Raw genomic sequence first — 14158 nt, forward strand, 5'->3', positions numbered from 1 at the left:
CGACTAATCTTCCCCTTGTACTCATCATTCAAAGTACGGTAGAAATCCTTCATGAGCTTATGATCATCACCCACATATTCCGGGCAAAAACGAGTCTTTGCCAAGAATGTAGACTTGAGTGTAACCAAGTCCATTGACCCTTGTTGCAAATGGTGCTACTCATCCCGGATTCTATCGAGATCGGATGAAGTTCGGTATTCTCTGAAAAATTCTTTCTTGAACTCCTCCCATGTCAAGCCCATACATTGTTCTTCACCATACAAGTTGATTTTATCGTCCCACCACAACTTAGCTTCTTCGCATAACATGCTAGAACCATACCTCGTCTTCTTTTCGGGAGGACATTCCGCGGTACGGAAAGCTCCCTCAATATCGGAGATCCAACATGTACTTTTTAAAGGATCCCGCACCCCATTAAACATCGGGGGTTGAGCATCCTTGAAGTTCTTGTAGTGGAAGTCCCGCCTTCCTTCACCTCCTTCACCGCGAGGATAGATATTCCTAGCGTCAAGGGCCTCTTCGATAGTGGCCTTCATTCATTCATTAATTAGATCGGTTATTTGCTCATCAACCAAATCTTGAAAGACCTTTCAAACGTCCGCAAGAAAATCCGCTTTTAACTTCTTAAAGACGGCCTCGACCTTGGTTGAGAACTCGGCGTCCCCACTTGTACTTCCGTTATCATGTTCGGGACCGTTTCTCGTCTTCATTCTATAAAACGAATTAGGTTAAACCACCAAATGGAAGGACAAATTATATATATATACATACACATACGCCACACTACTCCATCTCGCTCAACAATCGTCGCACATTACTTGTTTGACACGATTTGCGCCCGTAACAATGGTAGCTAATCATTGTGACGCGAGCACGTCGCATTAACTTGCTAGTACAACGTCCATCTCGCTCGATGCTCGCTAAACATACATAACAAATAGCGCATGATTAGTTTACATAAACCTATGCACAAACTAATCCCGATCCGACCCAAGGTCCTACAAGTCCCGCATAGCGCACACACAAAAAGTCTAAGTCTAGGCGCCTATCTCAAGTCACCTAAATCCCTTAGACCATGCTCTGATACCACTTGTAACAACCCAAACCAACCCTCGACCAAACCACGCAAAAATACAAAATAAAAAAAAAATTCTGTGCAGCATACCCGCGCGGCGCGCCAGGTAGGGGCGCGGCGCGCCAAAGTGGACTGTCCGGAAAGTTTTTAAATGCGAAAAAGATTGACTAGTTCCCGACACTTTTAGACAAAACGCTTTTTACCATACATCCAAATATGTAAAACTAACATGTTTCAAACATAAAATCAATATTTTACAAGCGGGGCCCACACAACCCAAATTACAAGTTTAGTACAAGTTAAGAGTTTCGACCACCAAAAAGTTTAAGTTCCAAACTACGCAATGAGCATGGTGTTTGGGATTAAACTACCCAACTATCGGTCAAACTCCAAGAGCTACTAAAGCCAAAAGCGTCCCCTAGTATCAAGCAAGATCTCTAGTCCAAAACGATGCCCTTACCCTTGTCCAAAACCGAACCTATAAAATGGTAAACAACGAGAGGGTAAGCAAAGCTTAGTGAATGCAATAATTATACGAATACATATATAATTATACCTACTTGCATACACTTACACACCAACCCGCAAACACGCTAGCATACACATTTAGCTTATCGTCACGATAACAAGCTATAAATCTCCAATACCACAAGCTAGCATAACAACCGCATATGAATATAACTCGAATAATATAATATGCTTACAACACAAATAACCATGGTTAACCAATAGTACAAGGGAACGACGCTCGCGAAAACGCCATCGGTGTTCACAACATCTGTTAGGGCACTTAACACCTCGCACCACTAACCCCTAGGGTGGCACCTTAACACCTCGACACATCACCCCGAGTGGCATCTTAACACCTCGATGCATCACTCATTAATTTACGGAGTGGCGTCTTAACACCTCGAAACCACACTCCTAGGTGGCATCTTAACACCTCGATGCTACACCCGAGTGGCATCTTAACACCTCGATGCTACACTCTTCACGTGAAACATGGTGTCTTAGCACATCGACACTACACATTTCACGCTACAACAAATAGACACATTATATACATACGCATATAATTATTCCACTCACCTCAAAGTCTTGTGAAAAGATACCCGAGCTTGCAAGACCTCAAAGTAACGTACCTATCATATAATACACATCATCAAACGCAAACTCAAGTCGGTCAACCAAACCCTTTTCACCATTCTAAGCCATTTTGACCCAAGGTGCAATTTCAACCCATTTGCACCCTTAACCCTAAATTGGGTCAACACACACCAAAACCCTAATCATTCGTCAAGATGGGTTTAAAACACATTTAGGTCGCAAGGCTAACTCGTTTTCATACTTGCTAGGCCACTTAGGTCATTAAAGACTCATTTGACCCATTTCAAGGTCAACACACCCATTTGGGTCATCCATACCCAATAACACCCATTTACATATTATTAAAGTGTTCTAGCAACTAACTAACCAAATTTAAGACTCAAAAGTCCAATTAACACATTCAAACCCTAGGTTAGTCATCAATGAGCCTTCATAACCCATATTCACCCAAAATCCCTAAAATACTAACAAAATGGGTCTTTGGTTCATCACTAGCCCAAACCCTAACCCTTAAAGAAATTAAAGTAAGAAATCGGGTTTTATAACTTACCAACACAATCACCACGTAGCTATCGACTAGATGAACGACTTTATAACTTGCACCAAGACCCGATTCAACCTCTTTCACCCTTTAATGAAGCTTTCTCTCTCAAGGATTGCACTCTCTCTCTAGAGTTTAATTGGAGAAGATAAGGTTGTTGGGAATGGAGTGAATGAAGCTCCAAAACTGATCCAAGGCATTAAATTCGGGCTCCAATGTGTTTTGACCAAAATGCCCTCAAAATATCTATTTTAAAAGAAGAGGAGAATCTGTCGCAGACAGATGGAGCGGCGTGCCACCAGGCCGCGCGGCGCGCGACACCTCCAGTTCAGCTTCTTTCTTGCTTTTAAATATATAACCAAAACCCCGTTTCAAGTATCGAACATTACACTTATATACACTACAAATACTCAGGTCTTACAAATATCTATTAATCATTTTTCTTTTTGGATTTTGTTATAATTCAACTATTTGAATTGAATGAAGTATGATAGTTTGGTGCTTCTGTGTAATGTAAATATAAAGCTGCATTCTTGAGTTTTTTTTTTGAAGTGGAGAGGAAAGGAACCAGATGGATAGAGCATTGATCAACCATTCTTGAATTTTTTTTTTCAAACAAAGAAAGGAATTGAAAGGAAAGGGTTTGGAAGGGGACTACAAGGGTTTTTTTCACATAGGTTACAATCCGCTCACTTTTGAGATGATTAGAACGGAAAACAAATCATATATGTTAATAATGACTATTATATTCCTTAATCCTACTATTACCACTCCATATTATTTCTCAAACACGTTAGAACTAACGCAAACCGTACTACAAAAGTTTACTTTGTATAGTCATTGCTGCTATGCTTCTGTTTATATTCCGCTGTATGGCCAAAGCCCCTAACTCCGTATTTAGTTCTTTTATTAATGATATTAGCTTTTTTTTTAAAATGGGTATATTAGACAAATGATATCCATGTCAAGATGTTTACATTTTGTTTGTTCTTTATGGAGTATGCTTTACGGAGTAACATATTAACATCTGATGCATATATTTAATAGTAGTATAAAAGTGATTGCTTGTATTGGCCAAGACAAAAAATACTATATTAGATGTATATATAATATAATCAACTAAAATAAAATAGTTATATATTCTTTATTAATACATTATAATAGTATATAGTGTAACTATACTGCTTTAAGTTTTTCTTCAAAAGATTATACTGGCCCCGACAACTGGACGGCTAGCTTCACTAACCCCTTTAATGGGTGTCGCAATGGCTTTATTTGCGGTATTACTAACTATTATTTTGGAGATTTATAATTCTTCCGTTTTATTGGATGGAATTTCAATCCGATTGTTATAATTCTCTCCTTCCCTTTCCACTTTATTCCTTTCAACTCGAGAATATACGTATACTATTTTATATCACTTTCCTTTCTGTTAAAATTCTCATTCCCTATCCACTTCATTCCTTTCTGCTTTAAAAAAACTCGAGAACACAACTTATAGTTTATTATTAGTACATAGGCATTTTTGAAGCATGTGTAAAGTATGTAACTGAACATGACTCGGAATTATTAAAGGGCCTGTAAATTTTGTAAGACTATACAATTTACATTTATTTATATACTAGTGAAATGACCCGTGGAACCACGGGTTTGGTTAAACGAAACACTTTAATGATATGTTTTAGGAATTAAGTGAATGTAAATGCTAAAGTAGTTTTGTTTAATGACCCGTAAAACCACAAATTCTGACTAAGAAACTTGTTGTTAATTTTACAAACATATAGAGACATGTATTTTCACATACATATGTAACGTAATTAATCCCGTAAAGAGAATCCATATTTGAATATTAATATTATAATAATAATTATTATAATTATAATAATAATAATTAATAATCATAATTAATTGTAAAGATAAAATTTTAGTTGTAAATTAAATTTATTTATGATGTCATTTAAGTGGGTTAAATTTTTTCTATTTTCTTTTTTATTTTTTTCAATGAAGAAAAATGATTATTTATGATGCCATCATTATAGCATTTTAATATTAACTATAGATTGTGGTACAATATGATTAATACAATGATTTCATATTTTAATTTTCAAATTTACAAATCATGAGCTTAAATTATTAGTTTATATGTATTGAAAAATGTAACGTTTATAAGAACCTATTTTTTATGTATCGAACATATAAGAAAGAAGAAAATATGGGTTTAACGAAGAAAACAATTTTGAGAAAAGAAGTTGCATAAAGTATTATTCGTTAGTATAGTGCAAACAAAGAAAAATATGGGTTTAAGGGGATGATGGGGAGTATTAACTGCAAGCATTGAGCATGGAAGAATTGTCTAAAAGCATTGAAAGTCAATACAATATGGGTGATACTACGATCATTCTTGATGTATGTGTTTGATATGATATGTAGAGATATGCATTTTTGGCATGGTGAGTTCAAACGACTACGTTTTAAATGTATACCTGTTGTTTGATACTTCACCCGTGTCGTTTGATGTAAACTTCCATCACTACACCAAGTGTATTACCCTGCTGACAATATATATTCAAATTGGGTGACGCTTATGAAAGGGTTTACATTACCAACTGATGAGAAGTAATGATACACATATCCTTAAGACTATGCGGATTACGCATCCAAAACCCTAAACCGCACGTAAATCGCCATGGCACGGGTATAGCTGCACTCTATGCGCCTATACCATCTGATGTGAGTTTCGTATACTTGCATAGGGATTCAGTATATTCTAGAAGGATGTACGATATAATCAATTCGGATTCTTTTCCTTAAATAACGAAAGTTAGTTAGGATAAGATTGCATTTAATTAGGGAAGAGATTCTATCGAAACCCTAAATCGTGAGCCTATAAATACATAGCTCATAAACCCTAAAATATTATATTCGCTTACTCATACGTAACAACAGCATACACATCTTCATCGTACGAATAAAGCTTCATACGATCTTAAAGACTTTCAGGTAAGACTCGAACTGTAAAACCTTCATGTCTTTGGGCCACTCAACCCCGTATGCTGGGTTATTGGTGGACTCTAAAATCGGCCACCCTGTCGGAATCAAGACGATGCCGATGTGGGTTATCCACGACTAAGCGTCGGAGGTCCGAATGTTGTTAGTCCTTAAACCCTATCAAGCACTCAAGCGTAGGTTTACCTTGACCTCGTGAGAATATGCTTGATCATTTGGCGCCATCCGTGGGACTGGTTATACGAAACAAATAAGATTGGAATTTATGTTGTGTATGATTTATTATACGTATCTTCTTTCCGTAAATTTTTTTTGTTTAATTAATCGGTCACTTTCAGGTTTTCAAGATTGTCAGCAAGAATGGGTGGAGGAAGTAAGTGTGCCAAAAATCAGGGGCGATCGAATTCTCCAGTAAGTTCAGGGTTTCAAACACCTACAACGACTGTCACGAATACACCATCGACACCGCCTGCACCAGTAAAAGGCACATCAAAGCCTCCATCAACATCGAATGTTGAAACAGGACCAGTTACATCAGAAACGGTCCTGAAAGAATCATCTAAGAGTTGGTGGCACTCCCCTGATGGAAGCTTACCGGAAATAGGAACTAGCTTCAAACCATTCGAGGATTTGCCTCCAAAGAATCTGAGCTTCGGTTCTCCAAGCAAGACCGTTCCACTAGGTTTCAAAGTTAAAACTACCTATGTGGGAACCACGCCCATCATCACTTCAGTGGAACCTAAAACTCCTATTGAAAGGGTTACCACCGAGAGCGCTTAATAAAGAATCAGGCAGATAGGCCTGAGAAATCAAGATGGTTCATATCACGCTGACACCGAAACAAGGATCAACGACGTATGCGTCTTCGCAACCTATACCTAATATTGCAACAATCAATATAGCGGGCCGCAATACGTCTCGACCCAACCAAATAGTTTTATATCTCAGTTGCAGCAGGTCGCACCGCCGCATTTGGCACCAACTTTTAATGAACCGGCAAGAGATCAAGAATTCATATGCAACTGGTTCGCGGTAATGCAAGGACAAAAAGCCAGGCAAAGTCTTGAGCTAGCTCCTACAACTGAAAAGTTTGTACCACATACCGCAAATCATCCCTTCACAGTAGCACCCGTGTTACCTTTAACACTCGGAAGTTACGATGGATTATCAGATCCAGCTGATTTTTTGCAAAAATTTGAAGGAACTGCAAGAACACATAGCTGGGGTGACACAGTAGCATGTCATATGCTACCAATAGTATTGCAAGGGGTAGCAAGGGAATGGTTCAACAATTTGCCAGCGCAAAGCATCACATGTTTTGCGGATCTGCGCTCAAGATTCTTATTGAATTTCCATAACCTGCGCGCTCGCAAAAGAACACATGTTGAATGTCACGACATTAAACAAAAGCAAAAAGAAAGTTTGGGAGAGATAATAGACAGGTACACCAAGGAGGTGGCCAAAATACAAGACTTGCCAGAAAGCCAGAAGGTGTCTGGATTTATACATTGTATAGATACGGACAGACACCTATCTTTATGGTAGCGGTTACGCAGAAGAGTGCCAGAAACCTTCATAGAGGCTATAAAAGAAACGCATGATTATATGCGAGCACAAGAAGATATAAAAGCAAAATTGCGGAAATACCTCTTCAAGTATGGATATCGATGATGATTACTATCGAATGCAGGGAAGAGCATCAGAGTCTGGCAAGCGCTATGGTAATAATGGGCCACCTAGGAGTGGTAATTACAATAGTGATAAATATCGCAAGTTTCATAACAACAAAGGGGGAGGAAGTCAGAGGTTTAAAAGCAACCACGCCGATAATGCTGCATTAATAAAAGACCACACAAAAACACCAAAGGAAATCTTAGCTACAGAGGCTGTATGAAAAAGCTTCGATTCCCCAGTACCTTTGTCAAAGTATGGGAACAGAGACAAAAGCAAATTTTGCGATTTTCATGACGATTATGGTCATGAAACCAACGAATGTCAGCATCTAATCGAAAAGGTAGTTGCTGAACTTAAAAGAGGAAGATTGCAATACTTGAAGAAAAGTGGAAAAACATCAGGTGAGAAGCCGAAAGGAGAAAAAGAATATCCGTGGCAAAAAAAGAATGATGGAAGGGAAACGGATAAAACCATTAATATGGTGACCAGCGGAAGGGTAAATCAGAGACGCAAGTTAGAAATATGTGAAGAATAGGAAAACACTCCCATCATGTTCCCGGCCATAGTGAAGGAACCCTTGGATGCGCCCTTCACAATTAAAGGACGCGTTAAAAGCTGCGGGTACATCATAAAGCGATTGCATATAGACACCGGCTACGGTGTTGATATAATGTACGAACACTGTTTCCACTTGTTTCCAAGAGCGGTGCGAGCCAAGCTAGTAGCTCCTACCACCGCACTATCAGGATTTTCAGGGGAGCTCGCGTGCCCAATTGAGATCATTGAATTAGAGCTAGAGCTGGTAGATGATGATAATAAGGAATTAGTAAGAAGCACAACAGTAGAATTTGCTGTAGTAAGGTCTTACTCGAAATATAATGCGCTTTTAGGACGCACAACCTTGCAAAAGTTGGCAGCTATCCCTTCCACAGTTCATGGCCTTATCAAATTCCCAACACCATTAGGAATTGCAACGATAAGGTTAGAAAAACAGGATGCAAGCGTTGCATCTATAGAGCAAGCATAAAAAAAGCCAAGCGAGGCAGTACAGCTTCAAAGCTGCATGATTATTGCAAACCCGCGATATCCAGAGCAAAAAATTAAAATCGGCGGAGGATTGTCTGATGAAACAAAGTTAAGCTTCGTAACATATTAGCTTCTAATATGAATGTCTTTGCATGGAAAGAAGTAGATATGACTGGCGTACCAAGAGAGATTGCTGAGCATAAACTTAATGCAAATCCAAGTCTTACACCAGTACGACAAAAGAAACGCGGTATGGCACCAGAAAGAAGCGAATGGTTGAAAGCGAAAGTTGACAAGTTGGTCAAAGCAAATATATTACGAGAAGTAAGATACCAGATGTGGGTAGCAAACCCGGTACTGGTAAAAAAGCCTGATGGGTCTTGGCGTATGTGTGTCAATTTCACGGACAGTAACAAAGCCTGTCCCAAAGACAATTATCCTCTACCAAAAATAGACTGGAAAGTTGAGTCGCTAAATGTTTTCTAAATGCGTACAAAGGATACCATCAGATACAGATGGCAACAGACGATGAGGATAAAATCGCCTTTTACACAAGCCAGGGCATATACTGCTATACCAAGATGCCATTTGGTCTAAAAAAATGCCGGAGCAACATACCAATGCGTAATAGACGAGGCTTTCAAAGGTCAGATTGGCAGAAATTTAGAAGCATATGTTGATGATTTGGTGATAAGAAGCACAACAGAACAAGGTTTGTTGGAAGATGTATTAGAAACGTTTGCATCGTTGAGAAAGATAAATATGAAGCTCAATATGTCGAAGTGCATTTTTGGAGAAGAGGAAGGAAAGTTTCTGGGCCATTATAACTGAGCGTGGGATACGTGCAAACCCAAAGAAAATAAAGGCAATCGAAAGTATGCCGTCGCCCAGAAATAAAAAAGAAGTGCAAAGTTTAACAGGTAAGTTAGCGGTATTAACAAGATTCTTATCAAAATCCGCAGAGCGATCGCTCCCCTTTTTCGGGACATTAAAGAATTGCTTAAAGAAAATGGATTTTAGATGGACAGAGGAAGCAGAAGTGGCATTCCAAGAAATGAAAAAATTGTTGAAAGAGTTGCCGACAATGACTGCGCTGATTACGGGAGAAACGTTGATACTTTATTTAGCGGCATCGAAAGAAGCAATAAGTTCAGTATTGATAGCGGACAGAGGACATGTATAAATGCATGTATATTTTGTTAGCAAAGCTTTAACAGGAATCGAATTAAAGTACCCTGCAATTGAAAAACTGGTTTATGCACTCGTGCATACGGCAAGACGCTTAAGAAGATATTTCCAAGCGCATCCAATAATGGTCCTAACAGACCAACCCATAAAGCAGGTATGAAAAGAAAATAACATATTGTCAAAAAGCTTAAAATTTCTTGATAAATTCTTGCAAATTTACATTCGCTGATACTTATTGAGCAGGTGCTATATAAACCAGAAAATTCTGGTCACATGGCCAAATGGGCTATTGAATTAGGTGAGCATGAGATAAGCTTCTCACCAAGAAGTGCGGTAAAAGGGCAAGTCCTAGTAGATTATCTGGCTGAAACAGCCGGAGATATCGAAGTCTCGCATGAATCAAAAGAAATACCACCTCCGCCCGAACAGTTGTGGGAAATGCACACAGATGGGGCATGTGGTCCAGAAGGCGCAGGGGCAGGAATAGTCCTAAAAAGTCTAGAAGGAGAAGAATATACCTTTGCGCTGTACTTTAGCTTCCCTCTAACCAACAATGAAGCTGAATATGAAGCGTTGTTATCCGGAATGCGGGTAGCAAAATATTTAGAGGTAAAAGAGTTGTCAGTATATGTCGATTCACAGCTAGTTGTAAACCAATTCAATGGGTTATTTGAAGCACATGATGAATCGATGTAAAAGTATCTGAAACTTGTGTAAGAGCTCGCGGTGGACTTCGATTTATTCCAGATAACTCATGTTTCAAGAACATTGAATAAAAAGGCGGATGCGCTTAGTAAGTTAGCCGCCCTAACATTCAGCCATTTTAAGAAAGAGATTTGGGTTGAGGAATTGAAAGTAAAATCCATTGAGACAGACGGTGTATCCGCCGCAGTTGAAGAAGAGGAGCAGAGTCGGATGACACCGATAGTAGAATTTCTGAACAAAGGTTGTAAGACCCTAATCTTCATTGTACAGCAGAGTAAATAGGGCACATGAAGTGTGGGTGACCTTGTATATTAAAATAGAGGTCAGAGGGCGAACTGAGCAGGGTGCGCTCAGCGCACATTTAGGGGTGCGCCTGGCGCACTCCTCACTGTAGCCGGGTTCTGTTTGTTTTATTCAGATATTTTGTTGGGCATTTTGGTAATTTCACTTGTGGACGAGTTGAAGGCCAGTAGGTCAGATCTTGGGGTATCATTCACTCTATTTTCAACAACCTTATCTTCTTCACTTTAATTTTGGAGAGAGAGTGTGATTTCTTGAGTGAGAAAGCTTAAATCCAAGAGGAAGAAGTTGTTCTCGGGCCAAAGTGCGGGTATTAAATTCGTTCATCTACTCGCTAGCTACGTTGTCGTTGTAGTGGTAAACTCTAATCTTGATTTCCTTACTTTGATTTTGTTTAGGGTTAGGGTTTGGGTAAATGAAGAACATAAAACCCATATTTGTTGATTTTGGGTGTTCTTGGGTAAGATGGAGTCATGAAGACTCAATGGTAACTAACTTAGGGTTTCAAAGTGTTAATTGATGTTATGAGTCCTAATTGGTTAGTTAATTACTAGCACACCTAGCTAATTGGTAAATGGGTGTTAGTTGGGTTAGTGGATGACCCAAAATGGGTGTGTTGATTTTAAATGAGTCAAAGGGGTTAATGATTGACCTAGTTGGGGATTGTGGGTATGAATTATCCTAATTGTGTTATAGTTAGTGTTGATAGACCTTAATCACTAGCTTTTAAGTGATTGACAATGGTCTTAACCCTTAAGGGGCGGTTTTGGTGAAAATGGGGCATTTAATGCATTTAAGTCATTAAATGCACTTGAGTGAATTATTGGTGTTTAGCCCAACAAGTTTGTTTGTTGATTGAGTACTTATTGTATTAGGTACTTGGTTTTGAAGCATTCGGAAGTATAAAATCATCACCAAATCATTGAGGTGAGTGGAATAATTATATATGTATGTATATGATTTATTTGCTTGTGGGGTATGGGTTAAAGTTCGATGTTGACGATACCATATCCTAGAGTATATTGTTGGTACGTTTGATGAGGGTTTAAGTTCGATGTTGACGATACCTCATGTATGGATTTAAAGTTCGATGTTGACGAAGCCATACCGCTATTGTAGTGAAATTCGATGAGGGTTTTAAGTTCGATGTTGACGATACCTCATATGTGGGTTTAAGTTTGATGTTGACGATACCACATTTATTGGGACGAATGGGAATTAAGTTCGATGTTGATGATACCATTCGTTGAGCTAGCCTTGGGATTCGAATACTAATGGATGTTGTGAACATCAATGCTTATGTATTATGTTGTAGCATATTGTATTGTTGCGTTATATGATATTGTTATACTAGCTTGTGTTATCGAGGACTTAGCATTATACATTACAATGGTATGCTAATTATGTTGCTAGTAGGTATACGGATTTGTTGTAAGTGTGTGCAAGTAAGTAAGTAAGTTATATATATATATATATATATATATATATATATATATATATATATATATATATATATATATATATATATATGTATAATTATTGCATTCACTAAGCTTTAGCTTACCCTCTCGTTGTTTATCTTTTTATAGGCTCGGACGTTGACAAGGGTAAGGGCGTACGGTTGGATTAGAGATTCCCGCTTGTTTGATAGGGGACACTTTTGGATGTGATAGTTTTTGGAGTTTGACCGAGATTTGGGTAGTTTAACCCCAAACACCATGCTCTTAGTGTCATTTGGAATTTAAACTAATGTGATCGAAACTCGTGTTTTGTATGAAACTCGTAAAACGGCCGATGTGGGCTCTGTTTTGTAAAACTCATTTTATTATTGAATCGTGTGAGTTTTAACTATTATGACATGTTGTGAAAAGCGTTTCATCTAAATATGTCGGGAAGTGGGAGATCTTTATTAGAAAAATTGCCAAACCGAACAGAACTGAAAACTGACCTATGCGCGCCGCGCACCCTGAGGTGGTGCGCGTGGCGCACTCCACTGTAAAAAAAAAAAAATTTTGTTTCGCGTATTTGGTTGGTTATTGGTTTGGGTTGTTACAAAGGTACATTGCCGATAGATTCAATAGAAGCAAGAAAGATTAAGATGAAAGCACCAATGTATTTGTTAGATAAAGAAATTCTATACAGAAAGTCTTTCCTGGGGCCCCATTTGCGGTGTCTTAATCCAACTCAAGCAGAGTCAATCATAAGGGAAGTGCACGAGGGAATGTGCACTTTGCACTCAGGACACAAAACAGTTGTGTCCAAAATAATGCGGCTCGAATACTATTGGACGTCAATGTACAGAGATGCTGCAGAAGTGATATGCAAATGTCAGTCATGTCAGCTTCACGCACCGGTAAGCAAGGCTCCGCGACATCTAATGATACCGGTCGCGTCTCCATGGCCATTCTGCAAATGGGTGATTGACATAGTAGGGCCATTCCCCGCAGGACCAGGAGGTGTAAAGTTTTTGGTAGTGGCCATTGATTATTTTACAAAGTGGGTAGAATCCAAACCGCTGAAAAACAATTTCGGGCAAGCAAATCTGAAATTTCGTATGGGAAAACATCGTCTATCGGTTTAAAATACTGAATGAAATAGTAATTGACAATGGTGCACAGTTTGAAGGCAACCCATTCAGCGATTGGTGCCAAGAGCTGAACATAAAGTAAACATTCACGTCAGTCGCACACCCCCAGGTGAACGGTCAGTGTGAGGTCACAAATCGGGATATCGTGTTAGGAATCAAAGCAAGGCTTGGATTGTGCCAAAGAGGTTGGATAGATGAACTACTGAACGCACTGTGAGCACACCGCACAACTCCAAAAGGCGCGACCAATGAAACACCTTTCAGTTTGGTGTACGGGTCTGAGGCTGTAATACCCGCAGAAATAAATGTGCCAACTATGCGAATAGCTTCCTTCGATGAAAGTAGCAATAGTGAAGAAATGCATGAAAATCTAAACTTAGTTGAAGAGCGCAGGGAAATGGAGGCCATAAAAGAAGCAATCAACAAACAAAGAATTGCAAGCTTCTATAATAAGCACGCACAACCATTATCTTTCCAATTGGATGACTTGGTGTGGCGAAAAAACGAAGCAAGCAGAGCAGAGGACATGGGTAAACTCGGACCTAAATGGGAAGGACCATACAAGGTTATTGGCGTAAGTGATACAGGGGCGTATCGACTAGAAAGTCTAGATGGAAAAGTAATAAAACGCACCTGGCATGAACAAACACTGAAACGGTGCTACATATGAAAAAACTACAGAGGGATTGATCACCCCAAATAACTGTTTAAAGTTTTTATTATGTAAATTTTCATTTTCCATTGTAAACATGACAACTAAGTGTTGGTCAAGTGATATATTTGAAATAAATTGAATCATGCAATTTAAGCCAATAACTTGTGCGTTTTTACATTTGTTGATTGCATGCCCTTTAAGCTGCACAGGGACACACTCCGAGTCTTAAGTGGCATAGTTTAGTTTGGTTACTAATACTATTTTTAATGGTGACAGTAGTAAAACATTGGTTTG

General features: G+C 38.8%; 1 protein-coding gene across 1 annotated transcript; it reads left to right on the top strand.

Annotated features, from left to right (window-relative positions):
* Positions 1–8597: 8597 nt before the first annotated feature.
* On the top strand, positions 8598–13203 carry LOC139854051 (uncharacterized). Its single transcript, XM_071843377.1, has 6 exons — positions 8598–8814; positions 8928–9075; positions 9213–9349; positions 9647–9771; positions 10365–10563; positions 12680–13203. Exons 1-6 carry the CDS (start codon positions 8598–8600, stop codon positions 13201–13203), a joined length of 1350 nt encoding a protein of 449 aa, XP_071699478.1.
* Positions 13204–14158: the final 955 nt, after the last annotated feature.

This window comes from Rutidosis leptorrhynchoides, chromosome 6 (genome assembly GCF_046630445.1).
Source record: "Rutidosis leptorrhynchoides isolate AG116_Rl617_1_P2 chromosome 6, CSIRO_AGI_Rlap_v1, whole genome shotgun sequence".
Classification (NCBI taxonomy): domain Eukaryota; kingdom Viridiplantae; phylum Streptophyta; class Magnoliopsida; order Asterales; family Asteraceae; genus Rutidosis; species Rutidosis leptorrhynchoides.